The sequence below is a fragment of the Bos indicus genome, chromosome 29, assembly GCF_029378745.1.
Source record: "Bos indicus isolate NIAB-ARS_2022 breed Sahiwal x Tharparkar chromosome 29, NIAB-ARS_B.indTharparkar_mat_pri_1.0, whole genome shotgun sequence".
NCBI lineage: Eukaryota > Metazoa > Chordata > Mammalia > Artiodactyla > Bovidae > Bos > Bos indicus.
This window is the reverse complement of record NC_091788.1, coordinates 49,767,246-49,789,625: the sequence shown is the minus strand read 5'-3', so window position 1 is coordinate 49,789,625 and position 22,380 is coordinate 49,767,246. Positions and strand designations below refer to the sequence as shown.

Here is a 22,380-nt window from a genome sequence, read left to right as displayed (position 1 = left end):
TCAGAGGCAGACAGTTCCAGAAGTGAGGCCAGCACGGTGGTGACTGGCTCGTCTCTGCAGGAGGGCGGGTCCAGGCGGCCAGCCCCAGCCCACGGCCCGACTCCCACCCCTATCCAGGACTTCCACTCCCGCTGGCCCCTCAGGCTGCAGCTTGGCTTCACCAGCTCAAAGCACAGGCTGGGATGTTGGGGGCCCCCTCCTGCCCCTGTGGACACGAGGCAGGATTCCTGGCGCCAAGGGGCAGCTGAGGGCACAGGGGTAGATGAGGGGTCCTGGCTGCCCCTGCTCTGAACAGGGAGAGGAAGGAGGTGGCAGAGCTGCCGGCTAGCACAGGCCGCACTCTGCTGGCTTCTAGAAGGCCAAGGTCTCACCGCAGACACGGTGACAGCTGTCTGGGCACCTGTCCTCCCCAGCTGAGGCCCCCGAGCGCCCTGAGGACCCACATGATGAGATGTGGAAGAGGGGTGATTTCAGCACGAGAGGGGAGCTGTGCCCAGGCAGCCCTGGAGGACTGCAGCGGGGGACCCCGCTGGCCCAGCTGGCCCAGAAGGGACCCAGACTGGGGGCTCACCACGTGCCTCCCCCCCGGCTGCACTGGGTCCAGCCGCCCACGAGCACAGCCCCAGGGTCACATCAGGAGGTTTAATCACAGATTCGTGTTCCGACAGAGCCTCAATGTGGGTGCAGAGAGGGGCCCAGCCCCCTCCCCCTGCACACTCCGCTCTAAATTACTCATCTGTGCCGCTGAAGCATCGAAAATCAAGTGGCTTTTTGGAAAATTTTGATGTCACAGAACATTTCGAAAGATGTTTCGTAAGACAGTGTTTCGATAGAGAAGTTTATATACAGCCTCTCTCCCAAAGTCCTGCAAGGACAGCAGCCCGAGGCAGGACTCACGGGGGTCCAGCCTCTGCTTGCACACTCCCAGGATGGGAAGCTCACCCCCACCCAGGCGCCCTCTATCACCCGCCCACTTCCTCCCAGGGTCCTCCAAGGCCCTGCCAGGAGCAGGGCGCACCCCTCAGGGAGGCCTCGTTTATCTGCTCGTGTCCTGGGGGCCTGGGCCAGGGGAGGGGCTGCAGGGGGGCGGAAGCTGGCCTTGCCCCGCTCCCCTTCCTCCCTGCCCTTTTTCTGGGGCACCCAGAGGCTCAGTTCCTGGGTATGCTGACAGGCAGATGGGTGACCAACCTAACCCAGCTCCTTGTGGGGAACTGTGGTCTGAGGTCCCCGCCCAGCTGGAAACCAAAACCACAGAGGGAGGGGAGGGGAGGAGAGGAGAGGGTGGGGAGGGGAGTGGAGAGCAGAGGAGAGCAGACGGACCTCCATGGAGCCTTGCAGTCGAGTCAGGGTGGCCAAATGCCAGATGCTGGCCACCAGCCTCTTTGTTCTGGTAAGAGGCAGGCTGGGCAGGACGCGGCGGGGGTGGGGTGCGCCGTGCTCCTGGGTCTCCAGAACTGTGGGTCCTCCCCCTAACACACACACCTGCCTTCCCGCCCCCGTGAGCGTGCACCTGGGGTCCTGGGGGCAAAGTCTCGGCGGCGAAAGGTGCCCCCTGAGCAGTGTGCATCCTCCTGCTGGGCAGCAAGGGGCCTGCTGGAGGCCTGAGGGCCTTGGGTGGCTGGGGAACTGGGGTCGGAGAGGGGTCCCCCAGGGGTGCGGGCTGGGGGCTGGCCTCCTGCCCTTGGAGGTGCTCTCACAGAGAGGGGGAGCTGAGAGGACTGGGGGTGTCCACCCTCAGACGGAACCACCGGAGGTTCTGGGCCCTTGGAGGCGCAGGATAGTGAGTGTCGTGCTGGCAAGGGGGGTGTGAGCGTGAGTCTGTGTGGTGTGTGTGGTGGCGTCTGTGTGTGTGATGGGGCATCTGTGTGTGATGGGGTGTCTGTGCATGTAGTGGGGTGTCTGTGATGGGGTATCTGTGTGTGATGGGGTATCTGTGTGTGTGATGGGGTATCTGTGTGTGTAGCGGGGTGTCTGTGATGGGGCATCTTTGTGTGTGATAGGGTGTCTGTGTGTGTGATGGAGTATCTGTGTGTGATGGGTGGTGTGTGTGTGTGGTGTGGTGTCTGTGATGGGATGTCTGTGTGTGACGGTGTGGGGGTAGCTGTCTGCAGTAAAGACACCCCTGAGGCCACCCCCAGAACACCTGGAAGCCCTGAAGCTGACCCTGTCCCATGAGACCAGGATGCGGAGACAGGTGGGGCAGTCGGTGCCCAGCCCTGCAGCTGACCCTGTCTCATGAGACCAGGATGCTGGAGACGGCTGGTGGGGGTCGGTGCCCAGCCCCGCGCCTACCAGCTGTACGTGCCTGCCTGCAGCTCCTGGGCTCCGCCATGGCCGCCACAGCCGCGCTCAGCTACTTTGGGCCCCACTTCACTGTCATCGGCCCCGTGTCCGCAGACAGGACCACCTATGAGGCCTTGCACCACTGGGGTGAGTGATGCTGTGGGCAGCCATTGCTGGGGAGGGGCTTCAGAAGCAAAGGCAGCTGGGGAGGAGCCCTGGGCTGGGGTGAGGACTGCTGAGAGAAGCTGGGCTGGGGCAGGCAGCGGGGTCAGAGGCAGGAGGGGCTGCCCTGAGGTCCCAGCTCCCCCCGCAGAGCCTAGGTCTGCCTGGATCTTCCCTGGGCCTCTAGGGCAGCGTGGGTATGTCGGGAGGTAGGAAGGGGTGCTCACCCCCAATGAGGCCTTGAACAGCTCACAGAGATGGCATCCTATCCCCCCAACCCCACCCCTGGGGGTCTTGGCCTCAGGAGAGACCACGAGAGGCTGAGGAGGGCAGATGTGGTGAAAGCCGAGGCTGGCGGGGTTACCATGGTCCTAGCCCCAGGCCTCCCGTGTTTATCTCGAGCCCCAAACCCCAGAGCCCCGGGAGCAGGAAGCCTGGGGCTGGGCCTGGACTGATAAGATTACCAGCCTGTCAGCTGGGCCTGGGGGCAGGGACGGGCTTCTGACGGCCCCCAGGGGAGGGGAGAGGGGACGGGTGGGAGGGGCAGCGCAGGAAGGTGGGGGCACATCCCTGCTGAGGAGACGAGGCCCCTTCAGGGCCCCCGGGAGCCCAGCAGCCCCGAGTCCATTCTTGCGCACCCAGGACCCCTGCCTGGGCACCCTGACGCCTCTCTCTACCCCCAGCCTTCTCCGCTGGAATTGCCCTGGCTGCACTCCTGACCCTGGGGGCCATGCTGAGCGCCGCAGCCACTGTGAGAGGGGCCGGGGGCCTCATGGCTGCGGTGAGTGCCCCAAGCTGGGGGCTGAGGGAGCCCACCTCACCCCTGTGTCCCTAAGGAAAGCAAAGCCCAAGGGGTGTGGGACGGCCAAGACCCCCTCACCCGGGAGTCAGGACCCCCCACCCAGGAGTCAGGACCCCTCCACCCAGAACAGTTGCAAACCCCCGACCTGGGAGTCAGGACCCCCTCACCCAGGACAGTTGGAATTCCCCACCCCGGAGTCAGGACCCCTCCACCTGGGACAGTAGGAACCCCCCACCTGGGAGTCAGGATACCCCCCAACCCAGGACAGTCAGAACCCCCCACCCAGGACCCCCCACCTGGGAGTCAGGACCCCTCCACCCGGGAGTCAGGACCCCTCCGCCCAGAACAGTCGGAAACCTGCACCCAGGAGTCAGGACCCCCCTCAACCTGGGAGTCAGGACCCCCCCACCCAGGACAGTCGGAACCCCCCACCCAGGACAGTCGGAACCCCCCACCCAGGACCCCCCATCCGGGAGTCAGGACCTCTCCACCTGGGAGTCAGGACCTCCCCACCTGGGAGTCAGGACCCCTCCACCCAGGAGTCAGGACCCCTCAACCAGGGACAGTCGGGACCCTTCCACCCGGGAATCAGGACCCCCCCAACCTGGGAGTCAGGACCCCTCCACCAGGGACAGTCGGAGCCCCCCCACCTGGAGTCAGGACCCCTCCACCCGGGAGTCAGGACCCCTCCACCCAGGAGTCAGGACCCCTCAACCAGGGACAGTCGGGACCCCTCCACCCGGGTCAGGACCCCTCCACCCGGGAGTCAGGACCTCCCCACCTGGGAGTCAGGACCCCTCCACCCGGGAATCAAGAGCCCCCCACCCAGGACAGTCGGAACCCCCCACCCAGGACCCCCCACCTGGGAGTCAGTACCCCTCAGCCAGGGACAGTTGGGACCCCTCCACCCGGGAGTCAGGACCCCTCCACCTGGGAGTCAGGACCCCTCCATCCGGGAGTCAGGACCCCCCCACCCAGGAGTCAGGACCCCTCAACCACCCAGGAGTCAGGACCCCTCAACCAGGGACAGTCGGGACCCCTCCACCCGGGTCAGGACCCCTCCACCCGGGAGTCAGGACCCCCCACCTGGGAGCCAGGACCCCTCCACCCGGGACAGTCAGAACCCCCTACCTGGGATTCAGGACCCCTCCACCCAGGAGTCAGGACCCCTCAACTTGGGACAGTTGGAACCCCCCCACCTGGGAGTCAGGACCCCTCCACCCGGAGGAGTCAGGACCCCTCAACCTGGGACAGTCGGAACCCTCTACCCGGGAGTCAGGACCCCTCCACCTGGGACATTTGGGACCCCCTCCACCCAGGAGAGTCAGGACTCTTACCCAGGACAGCCAGGACCCCTGCACCTGGGCACCCTTCCCCAGGGGTGGTGTGACGGGCGTTCTACCTCACCCCCATCATCCATTGGGGCTTTGAAAGGCAGCATCGGCCCTCCCAGCCTTGGGTGCTGGTCCGAGGCCCGAGACGGTCTGGTTCTGTGACACAGGAAGCTCTGGGAACACAGTTCGGATGAATTCCACCCTTTAGGACGAGGCCAGGCCCGATCGGTTCGCCCATAGGTCAGGACTGGCCGTGGCCCCTAGACCCCGGGCTCCTCCCGAGCTGCATGCCCTCCGTGGCAGCTGCCAGCGGTGGGGCTCCCTCCCCTGCCCTGATCTCGCCCCTTGCAGGGGCCCTTGCTGCCCCCATACCTGCTCCTCCAAGTGGCCTGTCCTGCTGCACCTACCAGCCCCGCCTCCCCAAGGACTGTGGTGTCCGCTGTGGGCTCAAGCTGCCGTCTCTTGCCTGAACTAGGGCCTCAGCTCCTGGCTGGTGCCCCGTGGTGTCAGCTGCACCCCCAGTCCCTCTCAGGCTCCCCGAAACACCAAGTCTAGCCTTCCTGGGCCTCCAAGGGTCCCTGCGGTGCCCACTTTCTGGCTTCCAGCCCTCTGCGCCTGCAGACCCCACCCCTACCCTGGGAGCAGTTCATGAGGCGGCCCCCCCGGGAGCTCCTGCTGGGGGCTGTTTCCCCAGGTGTACTCTGAAGCTGACAACCCTGGGCTCCCTGGCAGCCTTCTGGGTCCCCACGGCTGGCAGGGGTCTCGGCCAGTGGTGTCAGCAAATGTGTTGAGTGACTCCTGGGTTACAGACACCTCCAAGGCCAGGTAGCTCAGTCGGTAAAGAATCTGCCTGCAGTGCAGGAGACCCAGGTTTGATCCCTGGGTCGGGAAGATCCCCTGGAGGAGGAAATGGCAACCCACTCCAGTATCTTTGCCTGCAAAATCCCATGGACAGAGGAGCCTGGTGGGCTGCAGTCCATGGGATCGCAGAGTCGGACACGACTGAGCCACACACCAAGGCCGGGGCAGTCACGTCCCAGAGCCGGGCCCGGGGCCTGGTGTGCTAGAGGCCCATCTGGCAGCTGGGTCGCAACCAGGACCCCACAGGAGCGTGGGCAGTGCTACCAACTTGGCCTGTATGGTCCGGCTGGGCAGGGGAGGAAGGGAGGCCCCAGGGGCATCCGACTAGGCAAGTGGACTGTCCCGTCGGAGGGGAGCCCTAAGGCCTGGGGCTGCCACAGGGGCTCACTGCTGGAGGTCAAGGCTGCCGGCAGCGGGGCCAGACCCGGAGGTCCCGGCGGCGACAGTCTGCCGCGTCCGCCGCCAGGGGGCGCCATGGTGTTAGGCGCAAATCTGCGGCCTGAAGCTGCTTCTGCCGAAGGCTCCAGTTGGCCAGGGTCTTCCCAGCTCCCCCGACCACCGCGCTCTGCGCCCTGCTCTGGGGCAGGGACCCGGGAGCACCAGGGCCTCGGTTCTGCTTCCCTGCCAGGGACGCGGCTTGGGCCCCACGACTGGCCTCCTGCTGCACCCCAGCCTCCCGTGGGCCCCCAGCACTGCCCCCGGAGGGGTGAGGGGGAGCAGGGGGCCGGGGGACCCCATCCCGCGCCCGCCCGGTGAGCAGGGCCCATGTGTGCACCCCGGGGTGCGGTGTTGTGTCTGGCCTCTGTGTGTGTCAGGAGCGTGCGAGCCCCCGGGAGGGCTAGGAGAGGGCGATCTTTCCCGTCCTGCCCCGCATCTTCCTGCTGCTCCCCCTTCCTGCCCCCGCCCCCTCCCAAACCAGCCTCGCACACAGGAAATGCGCGGCTGAGAGCATGGCTGGCCGCTGCGCCAAGGAGGCCATTTGGATTTATTTATGTTGCTGTTTAGAATCAGCAGAGAGGGCGGCAGGCATGGGGCCCACCGCACCCAGTGCCTCAGCGCACAGGCGGCCCGTGTGCCACCCAGGACCCTTCGTGCAAGGCGAACGGGTGGGCGGGCGGGCCGGAGTGATGCTCCCTCTCCTGGGGAATGGAACAGTTCCTGGAAAATGCTAGTCCCTTGAGCTGGCTCCGGGCCTCCAGCCTGGGAGGAAGCGCTGGGCAATGGCTTCCAGATGGGGAAAGGGGCCCTTGGCCAGCCTGGGGGCGGGAGGAGGAGGAGCGGGAGGAATAGAAGAGGGAGGAGGAGGGAGGGGAGGAGGAGGGAGGGGAGGAGGAGGGAGGGGAGGAGGAGGGAGGGGAGGAGGAGGGAGGGGAGGAGGGAAGAGAGGGAAGGGAGGAGGGGAGGAAGGAAGGGAGGAGGGGAGGAGGGAAGAGAGGGAAGGGAGGAGGGAGAAGAGGAGAGGGAAGTGAGGAGGAAGGGGAGGAGGGAGAAGGAAGAGAGGGAGGGGGAGGAGGGAGAAGAGGGAAGGGAGGAGGGGGAGGGAGGAGGGGGAAGGGGAGGAGGGAGAGGAAAGAGAGGAGGAGGGGGAGGAGGGAGGGGAGGAAGAGGCATCCTAGAGCCATCTGGAGACTGAGGCCTGGTGGACCCCTGGGAAGGCAGGAGAAAACGTGGGGTGGAAGCTGGTGGGCCTCCTACCCCTGAGGGGAGCTGGAGGTCCCTGCCCCTGCATGGAGTCTGGGAGCCGGTGGGCTGGCCCCCCATCTCCTGGTTGCAGCCCCTCCACCAAGTGTGGAACAGAACAGTCTTCGCCCCGTGCAGCCCGGGCACTGTCAGCGTGTCTGTCTGCACCTGCGTGTCCCTCCATGCTGGCCACGGACCCCGTGCTGGTCGTGGACTCTCTGGTGTCACCCCAGTAAGACCCTGGGTTGGGAGAGCCTGGCCACACCGGCCCCAGGCGGCAGACAGTCCCGCTCCCGGGAAGGAGCGATACCGGACTCCAGACCCCTGGGCCAGGTGGTCAGCAGGCGGACTGACCGTCCAGAGCTCCCGGAGGAGGCTCAGCCTGAATGGGAGCATCCCCAGCACGAAGTGACCAGTCAGACTACAGTGGGGGACGTCCCAGGGGCAGCCTGGGGTGAGCCTCTGAAATGACCCACAAAAGAGCTTTGGGGACATTTGTGTGTTTTCGGGGGAGGGGACAAACACTCGTCAGCTTCAGAACCCCCATGAGAGAAAGGGTCCGCCAAAGCCCGAGGCCCAGGCATGGGCAGGAGGTGGACAGGCCCGCTGGGTCCTGGGGAGCACACCGGTGGGAAGAAGAGCACCTCCGCTGGGAGTCACCCCATCTCAGGGTGGCCACTGGGCCATGCTCTTGGCTAGAACCCCAGCTCCTGAACCTCTGGGAGGCCTGTTTCAGAAAACCAAGCAAAACCAGCTGTCGCTTCTGGAAAAGGCCCTTCCTATCCAAGCGATTCCCTGATGGCTCAGTCAGTAAAGAGTCTACCTGCAATGCAGGAGACCCGGGTTTGATCCCTGGGTCAGGAAGATCCCCTGGAGGAGGGCATGGCAACCCACTCCAGTATTCTTGGCTGGAGACTCCCACGGACAGAGGAGCCTGGCGGGCGCCAGTCCATGGGGTCACAGAGTCGGACACGACTGAGTGACTAAGCACAGCACTTCCAAGTGCAGCCAACATCCCCAAGCCGCCCCTCCAGGCCAGGCCACTTGAAAGGGGGCACTTGTTCTGAATCTGACTCTCAGGCTCAGGGAAGGTTTGCCCGGCCCTTCTGGGGTTGGTGCCTTTCCTGGCCGCAGGCACAGAGGGCTGCCTCATCCGGGGGCCTGACCGCCGCCTCCCTGGGGTCCTGGGAAGCCAAAGCCAGCCGTGGGGGCCTCCTGAGAAGGGCCTAGCGAGGCCTGGGAGCCAGCGTGCCCGCCGCCCCAGGTCTGCCTGTGGCAGGGGGAGCCGCCAGGCCGCGGCGGGGCCTGGACTCAGGGTGCCTCCTCCCCTGCCCCTCCCAGGCCTTCCTGAGCTTTGCCCTGGTGTTCTGCGCCCTCGTACAGGCGGCCTTCTGGAGGGCCCACAGCCCCACTCAGGTAAGCGCGGCCCCGCCACGCAGGGGAGGCCCTGCTCCCTCTCTCCTGCGGCCCCAGGGGGAGGCAGGCGGGTGTGGGGACCATGCTGGGGACACTCTTTGCCTGCGGGCCGGCCCTCTGCTAGGCTGAGAGCGGCAGCTCCTGGGGCAGGAAGGGGGCAGGCCCCCCCGGGGCCCGGAAGATGGCACCTGGGGGGTTGGTGGAAGGGAGCCTCCCAGGCCTGCAGGGTTGACTGGAGGGGTCGGCTCCAGAAAAACGCACCTTCGAGGACTGCACCCTGACGGGGGCCGGGCCTGGCCAGGAGAGAGGCCCGTTAGCAGCAGGGGCTGCGGGACAGGGGACAGGGTGTCCAGCGGTCCTTCAGGGCAGCCCTGACCTGCCTGCAGGCGGGCTGCCTGGTGACCTGCTCCTTCCATTGTCACCGGGGGCTGTTCCCAGGGATGTTCACTTTGGTGGTGACCGTGGCGATGGTGGGCGTGGGTCCCTTTGCGGGGGCGGGGGGGGGGGGGTGCTCCGTTCTCCTCTCCTTCCTCCGTCCACCCACCCCTCCATCTCTGGGTGCTGCTGGTTCTGAGGGACCCCGGGGCGGCTCGAGGCTGGCAGGGAGGGAGGCCCCAGTTCTGAGATAACGCAGTCACGCGGGACGCCAGCCCCTGGACAATGGGGCTTGAGGCCTGCGGGCCCGGGTCTAGGGTGGGTGCCACCCCAGGGAGGAGGGCAGGACCATAGCTCGGGAGGGACCGCTCCCAAGTGACGGGGGGCGGGGACCGCCTGGCCTTCCAGAAATTCTGCCTGAACTCCAGGCCCTGAGACACAGCTGAAAGCCTGCCTGGGAAACGGGACTGGTCAAGTCCATGAGTGAAGCTGAGTCCTCCCAGACCAGGGCTCGGGGTCAAGGTCAGAACTTCTGTGGCCAGACAGAGGAAATGGGTGCCCAAGAGGTTCAGAGAGACGGGGGACGCAGCCCCAGATGGGCTTCTGTTTGCAGAGGCCGAGGCCTGGCGGGGCCAGGAGGGTCCGCAGTCTGTTGAGGAGGGGGCGCCGCTGGTCCATGTGGCCGATCCCAAGGGCAGAGCAGGGCTGGCCAGCACCCCCCGTGCCCTGTGCCTGTGGCCCTGACAGGCTCAGCTTCGCTCCCAGCCGAGCTGTGAGTCTGAAGGGCAGCTCCTGGGTGCCCCTCCCAAAGGGGCTTCTCTGTAGAGGCCTCCCCCCAGCCCCCAGGAGCGGACACAAGCCAGGCAGGAGAACCCAGGCCCAGGCTTCGCCTGAGGGAGCCCAGACCAGGCCAGACCCCAGAGCAGACCCTGGGGAGCCCAGCCCCACAGGCCCTGTCCAGACAGACTTTCCGAGACCCCGAGCGCGCGCCTTTCTCCTCTCTTTGGGCTTAAGATTCCCCTGCACTCCATAAGGACAAGCCCGGGGAGACCACGGCGAGTCCTGCTGGAGGACACTGGTGAGGGGAGCGGTTTAGTCTCTAAGTCGTGTCTGACTCTTGCGACTGTAACAAGCCGGCCTTCTCTGGCCACAGGATTTTCCAAGCAGGAATACTGGAGTGGGTTGCCATTTCCTTCTCCAGGTGGGGGGTCTTCCTGACCCAGGGATTGAACCCAGGTCTCCCACATTGCAGACAGATTCTTTATCGACTGAGCCACTAGGGAAGCCCTGGAGGATCCTGGGTTTCCAGGCAGGCAGGTGACCAGCGGCGTGTTTGACCGTGTATCAGGGATCCCAGCGGCCCTGGCCCCTGGTTGCACGGGCGCCCCAAGGTGTTCATGAAGCATGCAGGACAGCTGGGTCAGGAGACCAAGTTTGTGCTGTGCGTTTTCAGGCGTGTGGTTACCCACGCTAAAGCCCAGAGGGCTTCCCTGGTGACAGCGGGTAAGTCTGCCTGCAGTGCGGGAGAGCCGTGTTCGAGCCCTAGCTTGGGAAGATCCCCTGGAGAAGGAAATGGCAACCCACTCCAGGATTCTTGCCTGCACAATTCCATGCACAGTGGAGCCTGGTGGGCTGCAGTCCATGGGGTCACAAGAGTCGGACGCGACTGAGCGACTCACACTTTCACCCTCTCTCTTTACCCACTCTGGCCTGCCCTGCCTTATCCACAGCACCGGCCTGGTTCCCCTGTCCCCGCCCCGCCACCGCTGAACTTCTTGGAGTTGAGGGGGCATCCCCAGACCTTGCAGGGCGGTGCCATCCTCTTGGTCTGCAGATGGAGGGGCTCAGGCCCATGGGGGTGGGGAGGGGACCAGGTCACCCTGGCAGAGCCGGAGCAAGAGGGGCCACTGTCAGGGCTCTTAGACCTGAGTCAACGCCTCTTTTCCCGTAGCTGCCCAAAGATCACCCCAAACCGTTCACCACTATTCTGGGATCATCTGGGGTCACCCACCCCTGACCAGAGGGGAAAAGAGCATTCCTTCTGGTTCTTGGGGGGTCGGAGCCTGGAAAGGCAGCCTCGGCTCTCGGAGACCAGGGAGCACCGAGCCAGGCTGCTGGCCCCCCACCCAGGAGCTGCCGGGCCAGGCGAGGTCAGGGTCACCACACGGGTGGTCCCTGCCAAGACAGCTGCCAGGGTGCCCGGCCGGGCAGCTCCCCCGGGGCAGCTGCAGCCCCCTGTCTTGACTCTGACCCTGTGTGTTTACAGCTCCCAGATCAGGGCTGGCGGTTCTGCAGGGGCGGGGCCCACAGGCCGAAACCCTTCTGGGGCTCCCGCTCTGGGAAGGGGAAGGGGTGGAAGCAGACAGGACCCAGCTGGGCTTCCTCCCTGCACAGCCCCTGCCACCCCCGACAGAAATCATTCTGGTCTGGTCTGTGCTGCAGCTGGCCTTTGGGGTCCAGGGTTCAGGGCCCTGGCAGGCCCCAGTGGGGGCTGGGGCTTCCTCCCACACCTGAGTGGGCGCAGGGGGGCCTGGGTGGGGTCAGCCCTGCGTCCTGCGCTCTTGGGCGATCGGCCCACCTTCCTGGGCCTCCGTGTCCTCGTCTGTAAAGGAGTATGAAGACCTCCCCGTGTGCGGGAATGAATCAGCACAGGTGAAGGGACAAGCGGAACCCACTTGCAGCCGCTGAGCCCGGGTCTGACCTCCGTCACTCGCTCTCACGAGGGTGCGGGCCCCAGGTGGCAGGGGCCGAGGAGCCACCTGTCCTGTGCCCCCGACCCCGGGCACCTGGGGGCCCTTGGCATCGAGGCCAACCTGGGCCAGCAGATCCCTCTTTCCATGGGGTCCTCCTGGAGGCCGGAGCAGAGACCCTCAAAGGGCCGCGCTGTTTGCTCTAAGGGGTCTGTTCACCCCCATTTCTCCCCTGGCACCCCCTGAGAGATCCTGAAACACGGGGTCCAGATGGCCTGTCTACCTGAGGATGGCCTTGACTTCCAGTGGTCCCGAAGCCATCCCGCAGGCCCTGACCACTCCCTGCCCCCCTCTCCCGGCCCCTGGCCCCCCTCCCAGCCTCAGGCCCTGGTAGGTGCCCTGAAGCTTGGCGGGCATTCAGCAGGACTAGGCAGTCGTGCTGTGAATACAGAGCTTGAGGGCGCCTGAGAGCCGCTCTGCCCAGTCCCCAGACAGGCCTGCGGGCGATGAATTGCCAGGCCCCGCTTAATAATTCAGGCACGGATTGAGTGCGCGGTGCCTGAGCTGGGGAAAGGCTGCGCGTCCCCCAGCTCCAGGGCTGGGCCCCGCCCCTCGGGGCCACTCCCCGCCCCCACGGTCCAGTAGCCGCCAGAGCCGGCCCTGGGCCACCGGGGGCTGCTCCACACCACCTGCAGCTCCTACTGCCCCCGCCCCCCAGGCATCCCCCGCCAGGCAGGTTAGCAGACTATGGGAGGGTGGTCAGTGGTAAGATTGGGAGGGGTCCTCGTGGGGAGCTGGCCTGGCAGGGACGCCCCAGGCCCTTGGTTTGTATTCAGCAGCCCAGAAGCCCTGTCCTGAGGGGTGTCCCCCAGAGCCCTGGGAGATCGGGCTTAAAGATTAGGGCGCCCTGCAGGGAGCACCCAAATCTTGGGATCCAAGGGCCTCTGAGACCTCCCAGCCCCCCATGAATTTCTCTCCTAAAGACACACAGGACCCCTGAGCCCGGGGATGGGGTCCGTCTGTGGAGCACCACCCACCCAGGCACCGGGCCTCAGGAGAGTCAGACGAGCCCCACATCCAGGCCAGGGGTCTCCGGCAGGGGTGTGGCTTTGTCGGATCCACCTCTTCACCTGGAGGAGGAGCTCATGGCCCCCACTTGGAAAGAGGAGCCCATGGCCCCCCTTTCTGGGGTCGGGAGCGGGTGGGGAGCTAGGAGGGGGAAGAACCCACAGCTCAGCCCCGGTGGGCGTGCCCCTCCAGCCAGTGTTCCTGGTAGCACTCAGAGGGGCCAGGGTCTCCCTGGGCCCTAGTGAGGGGTAGGGGGGCTGGCCCCTGTCACGGCCTCCTGTACCCCTGACCCCAGGCTGGCTCTGCTCCCCCCACAGGCCCCCCCGAGACCTCCTCCCACAGAGACTAGGACAGCCCAGCCGGTCTCCACCCCCAGGAGAGGGCCCCCTCGCCAGGCCTCCTGCAGGGGTGGCCAGCCTGGCGCCTGGCCCCCCGCCCAGGACGCTGCCCACCTCCCCCTCGGGTAGTGAACAGAGCGGCCGGAGCATCTGCGAGGCTCGGAGATCTGGGTCTCACCAAGAGAGCAATGAGCTCGGAGCGCGATGTTGGGGGTGCAGATCCGCCTGTCCCTACAGGGGCACCAGGGCTTTGGGCAGCACTGGGCAAGAGCCCCCCCGCCGCCCGCCGGCCCCCAAGTCCTCCAGGCTGGGAGTGGGGAAGCCGGGTCCTTTCCGGAGGGTGGGGTGAGTGGCCAGAGCAGGGTACCCCCGAGCACCCGCCCACCTATCCCAGCGGGCACACGACTCAGGGGCAGGAAGGGAAGGGAGGCTGGGCTCAGGGTCTCTGAGGTGGGGAAGGAGGGCAGGGGAGCTCAGAGGCCTTGCCTGTGCCAGACCAGTGACTCCAGCACAATCACCAAAGACTCCCTGGAGGAGGCAAGATTCCAGTCTGCCTCTGGCGAAGTAACTTGGCAAGGGGAGGGCACTTCAGAAGGCGCAGGAGGGGACGTTTAGCTGGGCAGATGGAAGGAGGCCTGGGGAAGGGGCACAGGGTGACCGCACAGCTGGCCAGGCCCTTTTGCTGCTCTTCTCCATCGGCCCCAAGGGGCCTCTTCAGCCCTGGGTGCCCATGGCCAGCCCTGGGCTCTTAGGCCTTGCCTGCACCCCAGCTGCCTGGGCCTTCTGGAATGTACCAGATGGTTCTGGGGGACGACCTGGACCATCCCTGTGAGCTGAACTCCGGCACGAGGCGGCTCCTGGCTGTCTCCCCCAGGCCCACCCTTCGCTCTCCCTCCCCACTGTCCATTTCCAGATCAACAGAAGCAGGTGGACACAGGCCAGGCCCTCCTCCCACCGTAAGACAAGAGCTGGTTTACCCTGCGGGACCCCAGGGCATGAGTGGCATCAACAACCATTCTTGGGGGGAAGTCCCCACAGCTGGAGCACGGGAACCCCTGTGACCAGCACCCGGGGACGCAGGCCCTGCTCCTGGGGGGCCCGGTCCCAAGGAAGCAAGAGGAGGAGGCCGGTTGAGCGCCACTCAGCACCTGAGGGTCGTCAGGGGGTCCGTCAGGGACGTGAGCTTCACCAGCACGGCCTTCCCGCTGCCCTGTGTGCAGATGGAGGACGCCGTGCTGGACGCCTACGACCGGGCCTACGAGCGGGCGCTGAGGAGCGCATCCGGAAGCGGGCGGCAGGAGCTGGTGGCCATCCAGGACACGGTGAGCACGTGGGGGAGGTCTCCTCCAGCGCAGCTCTGAGCAGCCTGCCATCCAGAAAAGGGGCACAGGGGAGCAGTCCCCCAGAGCCAGCTGGCCAGGTGCGGAGCTGAGGGTCCTGGGTCACCGATGCCACGGCGGGGCAAGGCGCAGGGCAGAGCGCGCCTGTCTTCCTCCGCCCTGGGAGGCCTGGCTTCTGAGTCCGTGGGGTCAGAGTGGAGTGTGAGAGCCCGTGTGCACACGTGAGCTTCCAGCTGGAGGTGGCACAGCCGGTCTCGGTGCCCGCAGGCCGGGCTGCTGGGAGCTGGGTGTCCCCTACAGAGCCAGCCTCCTGGCCCTGCGCCCCCGTGCTGGCTGGGGGCAGGGCGGGGGGAGGACGTCATGCCTCAGTTTCCCCTCTGCCCCTGGGGTTCTCAGAGCAGACCGCCTCCCTTTTCCGCTCCTGCAGTTCCGGTGTTGTGGCAAGAGCTCGCCCCTTGGGCTCCTGGGGGGCTTGGAAGCCGACCTGTGTCAGGGGGAGGAGGCTGCCAGACAGGTGAGGGGAGGGCTCGCCACCATCCCTGGGCTCTCAGCCCCAGAGCAGCGCACACCCACCCACTGGCCCCCCAGACCCTCCCAGGGAGGCGGCTGGCCTGGGCTGGGTTCACTTGACCCGGCTGGGCCCAGGTGCTCACTCCTTCGTACAGCTCCCAGCTTGAGGGACTGAGACCCTCCCGTCAGAACCGTCTAGAAGGGCAGGGGAAGGTAGGAGACCCAGGGGCTGAGCTGTGCGGAGCGCCCGCAGAGCGCGGTGGGCAGCTCTGCCTGTGCCGGGGACCCCGAAGCGGGAAGGACATTTCCTGGAAGGTCAGCCTGGGCCTGAATCTGGCCACGAGGGCGTCGGAGGCAGGGACAGTGGCCTCCCCTCACCCCCGCCCCCTGGCTCCCCTCCCCCACCAGTCAGGAACAAACTCACCCCATCTCTGGCAAGAGGCTCCTGGCCACCCTCCAAGAAACAGACAGGAGGATGCAAATGGCTGGAAGCCCAGCCCTGACGGAGCCAGCACAGTGCCCTGGGCCCTGGCGCTGGGGGGGAGGTGAGGGCAGTGGAGGGATGGGGGGTGGGAGGCCCCAGGTCCTCGCCTGCAAAGTGGGGGTGAAGGCCGGCTTCCTGCACCTTCTGAGGCAGGCGACATGGGAAACTGCGAAAGCCTTGTGGGGAGAGACCCCTGGGGGAGGGGGTGGGAGGGTGGACCCCAGTCGCATTCCAAGAGGAAGTGCAGCCGCAGGGGCGGGGATGAGAGCCTGTCAAAGGGATTCAGGGGCAGATGGATAGACAAACACCAAGCCGGCCTCCACCCCTGCCTGCCCGCAAACGCCAAGTCCTTCCCCGGAGCCGAACGCCACCTCTGAGTGGTTCAGAGTGGGGGGGGTCCCCTCCCTCTTCCCTGCAGACAGGGTGCCTTTGTGGGCGCCACGGCCTGGGGAGGCCGGGGAGGTTCAGACGCGGCAGGAACGCCCCTCCCTGTTAGCCAGTGCCCTCTCCTCACCCTCAGTGGGGTACCTGGGACTCAGCCTGCCCTGGAGGGGCAGACACATGGCCTAACACCCAGAGGCAGGCTCCGCTGGGCCTCTGGAGCCCCTCGTCCCCACAGAGACAGGTTCCATCCTGCTTGTCTTTGCCTGTTTTCAGTACCTGTCTGGAGCTCGGGGCAGTTGTCCTGGGACGGGTGGCACCCCTAGCCTGGGTCCCAGTGTCCGCTAGGGCCCCCCGCCCCTGCGGAGGTGCCATGCCCGGGTCGGGAGGGGTGGTCCGGGCCCACACGCTGCCCTCTGCCCAGGACTGCCTGCGGGGGATCCAGAGCTTCCTGAGGGTGCACAGGAACATCGTCTCCACCCTGATCGGCCTGGGCCTCGCCTTCACGGTAGCTCTCACCACCCCCGCGGCCCCTACCCCCAGGGTCCTGGGGACCCGCAGGGCTCGCCCTGCACAGGGAGCAGGGAGGAGCAGGCCTGGGGGTGACAGGACCTCCTTGACCCCCTTCCCCGGGGGGCGGTGAGCCCCCAGAGCTGCTGGGACATGTGCTCTGTCCCCCCGCCCACCAGGTGTACGCAATGCTGCTTAGCTCCTTCATCTGGTTCACCATCCGCTTGGGCAGATACCCCGTGAGCCAACGGTAGGCCCACCCACCCCCCGCCCCCACCGCCACCTCCCCAGAAGGGTCCTAAGGGCCTGCAGGTGCGGGCAGGGGGCAGACAGCACCACCCCTTCCCGCTCCCAAGATCCCGCCTCTGCCCAGCTGTGGGGCCCCTGGACCGAGGGCCCAGGCCGACACCCTAGAGCAGGCCCTTGGGGGGCAGCAAGCACTCCGCCAGGCAGGCTCCGCCCCCTCCCCGCCCCCGCAGACACCCGGTCTCACAGCGGCGTCTCTGGGGCCCCCAGGACAGCCCCCTGCCTCCATCCATGCCGCAGGCTCCTCCACCGCTGACCCAGCCCCTCTGCTCTGGCCACCTGCCCGCCCTCCGGGCCCAGATCCCGGCCCCTCACGTCCTCACTGTCCCTCTGCCCCTCAGGGCCCGCAACCACCCTCCCCAGGAGCCCAGAGTCTACAGATGCATCCGGGAGGGATCCCCGTCTCCGCGCCCGTCCAAAGCAGATGCTCCTGGGGGCCGTCTGAGTCCAAGCAGACGCTCGGGTCAGCTTCTGCTGCTCCAGGACACCCACCCGCCTACCCACGGGAGCGGAGAAGCTACGGTCTCGACTCGCATGTGACCCTCGTGGGAGGGGAGGAGCTGTTTCCCTCCACGTGGTGGGGGGTCAGGGAAGAGGAGGCTTGACCAGACCAGCACCTCCATTGAAGCAGACGGGGGTTGGGGGAGCAGGGGTCAACTGCAGACTCTGGGGAGAGGCTGGGGGGTGAGAGTGCGGGCAGAGGGAATAGAGGGTGGGTTTGGCAGGGCTCCCTGGCCCCCCACTCCCAGGCTCTGGGGAGAAGGGAGGACCCACTGCAGGCTCAAGCAGACTGGAGGCAGTTCAGTTCTGCGCAGCGTCAGGACTGAGGCCCCACCCGTGTCGGCTGTCCACGGGCTGCTCGGCTCCGGAGACCACTTCCCCTCCTCACACGGCCCCCCATCCTCACATCGCAGGCAGGAGGGCTCCTGCTCCCCTCTGACCCTCCAAGCAGGACTATCTGCAGGCCCAGGTGACTAGGTGAGGGCCACCCGGGTGACTTCCCTGTTGTAAGGAGAAATCACTCGTGTAGTGATGCTGCGTGTACAGTCCCGGGGGTGCGTCTGAGAAATCCTGCCTGCTGCCGCCCCCGTGTCCGCCATCTGACCACCTGACGACTGGCATCCTCGGCTCAAGCCCCAGAGTCCTGGGCGGGACACCGGACTGGCCCAGCCCAGCTTGGGGGCCCCGCCGTAGCTGCCAAAGGAGAAGGAGACACGGCCCGTGGAGCTTCCACCAAGCGGGTGCGGCCCCGCCCCACCGAAACCGGCAGAGTCTGCTTCTTCCCCAGTGAGGAGCAGCGTCTGTGAGGTGCAGCCAAACGGGGACAAAGTGAACAACGCCCGCTGCCCGCAGTCACACACAGGCCGTAGTACACCTCCCAGAACAAGCAGCTCCCCAGGGACAGACGAGCAGCCTTGTGCCGGAAGCTCGTGGGCAGAAGTCTCGCGGTTCTGCGGTTCTGGGTTTGGTAACCGTCCAGGGCCTCTTGGGAGGTGTGTTCCTCTCCCAGTCTGTTCTTCTCATCTTACAAAATAAACTTTAAGGAAGGCACCAGCAGTGGTGGGAAGAAGAGGGAACAGGCTCGTATCAGGGACTTTCCTGGCAGTCGAGCGGTGTACGCTTGACGCTTCCACGGCAGGGGCCGTGCAGCATGGTGAAAACCGAAGAAGAAGAGAAGAGAAGGGGTGTGTCACGGTCAGAGTTCGTAGAATCGGATGTGAGAGTGCAGGAGAAGAGTCTGCGCCGGAAGCTGTGGCCGGCACCCTCTGCCATCAGGCTCGCCGCTCCCCTCCCACGCCCACCCGCTCCGAGCCCTCCCACCTGCTTCTCCTGCTGGCGAGCCCACTCTTCTTGGGGAGGGTGCTGGGAAGGAAGGCCTCCTCCCGGTGGTGACCTCTGCCATGCACCCTCATCACCCCCTCATCCCGCCCTCACTCAGGAGCAGGACCGCATTTCCTCTTGATCCCATCACCGTGGCCCCCTTCGGGGCCCCTTAATCCAGTGGCAAAGGAGCCCGGGTGGGCCAGGTGGGACCGCTCCCCCTTCCAGCTCAAGGTCACCACTGTTTTGTTCAAAGCATCCCTTTGCTGGGGCTGAAAACCAGGCGAGCAGGGCCCAACGGGGACGAGAGACAGAGCGTGTGTGAGCAGCCCGCTCATTCTAATCACAGGAAGCGGGCCCTCCCGCCGTGGCCTCCACCCCCGTGCATCCCGATTTGGGGGAGATGGCGGCGTTGACTAGCATGTCCTAAGGACACAGGGCCACGGTCACCCCACTGTCCCAGCCGTGGTCCTAAACGACGCCAAGGCCCCATCCCATGGGGTCTCCTCCTTGAGGAGCTGGGTATGGGGTGGCTCTCGGGGAGCCCAGGGCATCTCCGCTTGCCTTGCTCCTCTGGCTGTAAGGTCAGGTCCTTGCCCAGAAACAGGGATCCGGGAGGAACCAGCCCAGCAGCACGGCATTAAGTCGGTAAATAAGGGAAGGACGGGCGCGGGTGGGGGGCAATCCAAGTGCAGGGCCAGGGCCCGGCCGGTGGGAACCATCGCTGCCCTTCTCGTGAAGGGGGAGCCGGGTTCAGCAGTGTTTCAGCATGACCCGCCAGAGGGGACGCGACTTCTGGGGAGGCTGTGGGGGTAGTGTTTCCCGGGGAGGTTGGCACTGAACTGTGGACGCAGGAGAGTAGGCGGCCTCCCCCATGTTGGGGGGCACCAGCCAGTTCCCCGAGGCCTGAACGGAGCACATGGGGGAAAGGAGAACGCCCCTCCTCCGGCCCCACCGCCTGACCTGGGGCGGCTCCAGGCACCGCCTCCTGCCCTCAGACTGCGGTTTCCAGCATCAGGGGGCTCAGGCCTCCAGACTCAGGCTGGATGACGTCACCAAACTGGCCTTCCTGGGCCGCCAGTGTGCCCACAGCAGGTCATTCCCAGCCCCGTAACCACGCGAGCTGTTTCCTCGTAGTACATGCTTTATAGAGGGGTAGGTAGGTAATTGGCTGGATGATAGGTGGAGGGGTGTATGGATGGAAGGATGGAGAGATGGAAGGGTGGATGAATGGAAGATGGACGGATGGGTATAGATGGATATCCCACTGGTGGGCTTCCCAGGGGGCACCAGTGGTGAAAAACCCGCCCGCCAAGGCACGAGATGCAAGAGACGTGATTCCACCCCTGGGTGGGAAAGATCCCCTGGAGGAGGACAAGGGGCCCACTCCAGCGTTCTTGCCTGGAGAATCCCATCGACAGAGGAGCCTGGTGGGCTACAGTCCAGGGGGGTCACAAAGAGTCAGACATGACTGAGTGACTGAGCATGCATGCAGGCAGCCCACTGGTGCGGTTTCTCTGGAGACTCCTGACCCACACGGGGTCTCACGTCACTGAACCTGCTACCAGGGGGCAGGCCGGTTTCCCGGAGGTCCGGCATTGTGGTGCAGAGCTGGACGCGCGACTGTGACAGGCTGGGCACCCAGCTGTAGGGGTGTCCTGCTGGGCCCAGGGGCAGCTCCTCTCCCTGCCCTCTGCTTTGCGCGGGCCCAGCAGGCAGCATGGGGCTGACTGGGGAAGGAGACACTGCCTGCCTGCCCTGGGCTCCAAGGGCCTTACAGGAGTCCAGACCCCCAACCTCACTGGGCAGTGGGGCGCTGCTGGCCTGCCCAGCTACATGACCCAGTGCCCAATGACACCCCCTTCAGGACGGGCAGCTAGGTCACCCTGCCGCCCCATGTGCAGGGGTCCACCTCTTCCCCAGCCCAGAGGGGAGCCAAACAAGGTGTCCCAAAGGGAGGTGAGGTCCTGGCAAAGGGCACAACTATGTGCCCGCACAGGACTGGCACTGACCTTCTGCATCTCAGCTTCCCCAGCAGCCCTGGGGCCCCTGGGTCACAAGGACCAAGTCCTGTAACCCCGGGGGCACCTCCACCAACTCTGCATGTCGCTCAAAGTCAGCACCCCAATGCGCCGCCTGGATGCAGGTGAAAGCAAAGCAGATGCCCAAACAAGGCCTCCGCCTCCTGTGCACAGGGTCCAAGGCACGGGGCACACAGCTCTGTCCCCTGGGCCCAGTGAGGATCTGTTTTCACAGGGATTACTCGCGCTCTGCCATGCGGTTTTCACCCAAGTGGCCTACCATGCCTCCTCCAGATCTCCTCGGCAGGGGTCAGCAGCCCGTGGACTGAGCCGACGAAAGCAAGTGTCTGAGTGGTCCTGACGCAGGGCACGCTGCTGTCCCTGCAGGTGAGGGCACAGATGTCCGGCCTCTGGCTTTCTGCATCTTAGGACAGACCTAAAAACTCAAAAACAAAGCCAGGTACTGACTGGCCGGGCAGCCACACACCGGGGGCGGGGGGTGGGCACGTGCGTAGGTTTGTGCCGACTAAGAACACCTGGAGCAGGGCTTCCCTGGTGGTCCAGTGGTTAAGCTTTTGCCTTCAAACGCAGGGGATGTGGGTTCAGTCCCTAGCTGGGGAGCCAAGATCCCGTATGCTTTGGGGCCACAAAACCCAAACATAAAAAAAACATAAAACAGAAGCTATACAGTAACAAAGTCTCAATAAAGACTTATAGAAGCCCTGAAGCTAGGGCTGCCCGTACGCCACCACCTGATTTTTAAGGTTCACTCCTACCCCCATGGGGCGCATCTCACAGGCTGGGGACCCAATCCAGGGTCCCGTCCAGAGGTGGGGTGCCGAATCGCCGCACGTGCAGAAGCCACCCTCCTGGACATGGCCCATCGGTCCTCACACTGCTCGCTCCAATTCCAGTGCTCGCAGCAGCGCACGCGTGTTCTTGCCCAAAACCTGAAGACGTCTGTGCGTCCAGGAGACATGACTTTCCGTTCGCATGATTATTGGCTGTTTCTGTTTCCTGTTCTGCCAAATGTCTGCCTTTTGCCCATTTTTAAAATCAGATCCTATGTCTCTATCTTCTGAGGCGTGGGGAAGTCTGTATTACTGGGTAGAAGTCATTTGTTACTTGCATGGATTGTAAATACTGTCTCATATTTGCGACCTGACTTTCACTTTCCTTATAGTGACGTCTGTAAACAAAGGTTCTTTGTTCTTTAGCTTTTGATGAAAACTTTAATACAGAAAAGAAGTAGAAAGAGTAATATAACGAATACACATATATCCACGGGAAAGGCTAATTTTATGTGTCAGCTCGGCCAGGTCCTGGTGTCCAGCTATTTGGTCAAACACCAGTCAGATATTGCAGAAGGTATTTTTCGATGAGATTACCATTTTTGTGTGTTTGCACTGAGTCTTCCTTGCTGCGTGTGGCTCTTCTCTAGCTGCGGCGAGCGGGGCTCCTCGATAGATGCAGGCGCAGGCTTCTCAATGCGGCGGCTTCTCCTGTGACAAAGCCCGTGCTCCAGAGTGAGGGCTCAGTAGTGGTGCTCACGGGCTCAGTTACCCCATGGCGTGTGGGATCCTCTTGGATCAGGGATCAAACCCATGTTCCCTGCATTGGCGGGTGGATTCTTAACCTCTGGACCAACAGCAAAGTCTGATTGAACATTTCAACCAGAAGATTTGGAGTAAAACAGATCACCTTCATTGAGTGGGTGGACCTTGCCCAATCATCGAAGGCCTTCAGAGCAAAGACTGAGTTTTCCCAGAAGAAGGATTTCAACCTCAAGAGTGAAACACAGGGAGCCAGCGCCTGGGTTCCTGCCTGCCGACCTGCTCATGGAGCTCAGATGTGGCCCTCTCCCAACTGCATGAACCAGTTCCGTAGAATAAATACCTCGTTCTTCATTCTCTCTCTTTATATATAGACACACATACACATACACACACGTGTGTTTACTTTAAGATATGTGTGTATGTAAGACTCTTAAAGTCGATT

General features: G+C 64.7%; 1 protein-coding gene and 2 long non-coding RNA genes across 16 annotated transcripts in view; 2 read left to right on the top strand and 1 right to left on the bottom strand.

Moving 5' to 3' along the window:
* The first annotated feature begins 1,281 nt into the window (after positions 1–1,281).
* On the top strand, positions 1,282–17,189 carry TSPAN32 (tetraspanin 32). 11 transcript variants are annotated; one of them, XR_011564845.1, is made up of 10 exons: positions 1,282–1,390; positions 2,316–2,430; positions 3,129–3,226; positions 8,464–8,538; positions 13,923–13,965; positions 14,230–14,331; positions 14,777–14,863; positions 16,149–16,232; positions 16,414–16,484; positions 16,882–17,020. XR_011564845.1 is itself a non-coding variant. In XM_019955336.2 (9 exons), exons 1-9 carry the CDS (start codon positions 1,325–1,327, stop codon positions 17,078–17,080), a joined length of 897 nt encoding a protein of 298 aa, XP_019810895.2. In that variant the 5' UTR covers positions 1,282–1,324; the 3' UTR covers positions 17,081–17,184. The 11 variants fall into 11 exon arrangements, 10 of the variants coding, with proteins under 10 accessions (XP_019810895.2, XP_070638643.1, XP_070638639.1 ...); XM_019955336.2 differs by lacking the exon at positions 13,923–13,965 and having other exon boundaries at positions 16,882–17,184; XM_070782542.1 differs by lacking the exon at positions 16,414–16,484 and having other exon boundaries at positions 16,882–17,126.
* A 38-nt stretch (positions 17,190–17,227) lies between these two features.
* LOC139180616 (uncharacterized) lies at positions 17,228–22,289 on the top strand. The gene is made up of 2 exons (XR_011564850.1): positions 17,228–19,009; positions 20,618–22,289. It is a non-coding gene; the product is annotated as an uncharacterized lncRNA (long non-coding RNA).
* The window catches only part of LOC109554675 (uncharacterized), a 45,447-nt gene continuing 42,554 nt past the window's right edge, over positions 19,488–22,380 (bottom strand). For 3 of the 4 annotated variants that reach the window (XR_011564846.1, XR_011564849.1, XR_011564847.1), the window contains one exon: positions 19,488–20,818. This is a non-coding gene — a long non-coding RNA (uncharacterized lncRNA). The remainder of the gene's footprint in view (positions 20,819–22,380) is intronic. The other variant, XR_011564848.1, reaches the window with a different exon arrangement.

Bases quoted from the DNA above. Each gene is read 5' to 3' on its own strand.
- TSPAN32 (XM_019955336.2), top strand. From the start codon at position 1,325: ATGGAGCCTTGCAGTCGAGTCAGGGTGGCCAAATGCCAGATGCTGGCC. The intron at 1,391-2,315 runs GTAAGAGGCAGG...GCCTGCCTGCAG, and splicing joins CCACCAGCCTCTTTGTTCTG to CTCCTGGGCTCCGCCATGGC. The intron at 3,227-8,463 runs GTGAGTGCCCCA...TGCCCCTCCCAG, and splicing joins CCGGGGGCCTCATGGCTGCG to GCCTTCCTGAGCTTTGCCCT.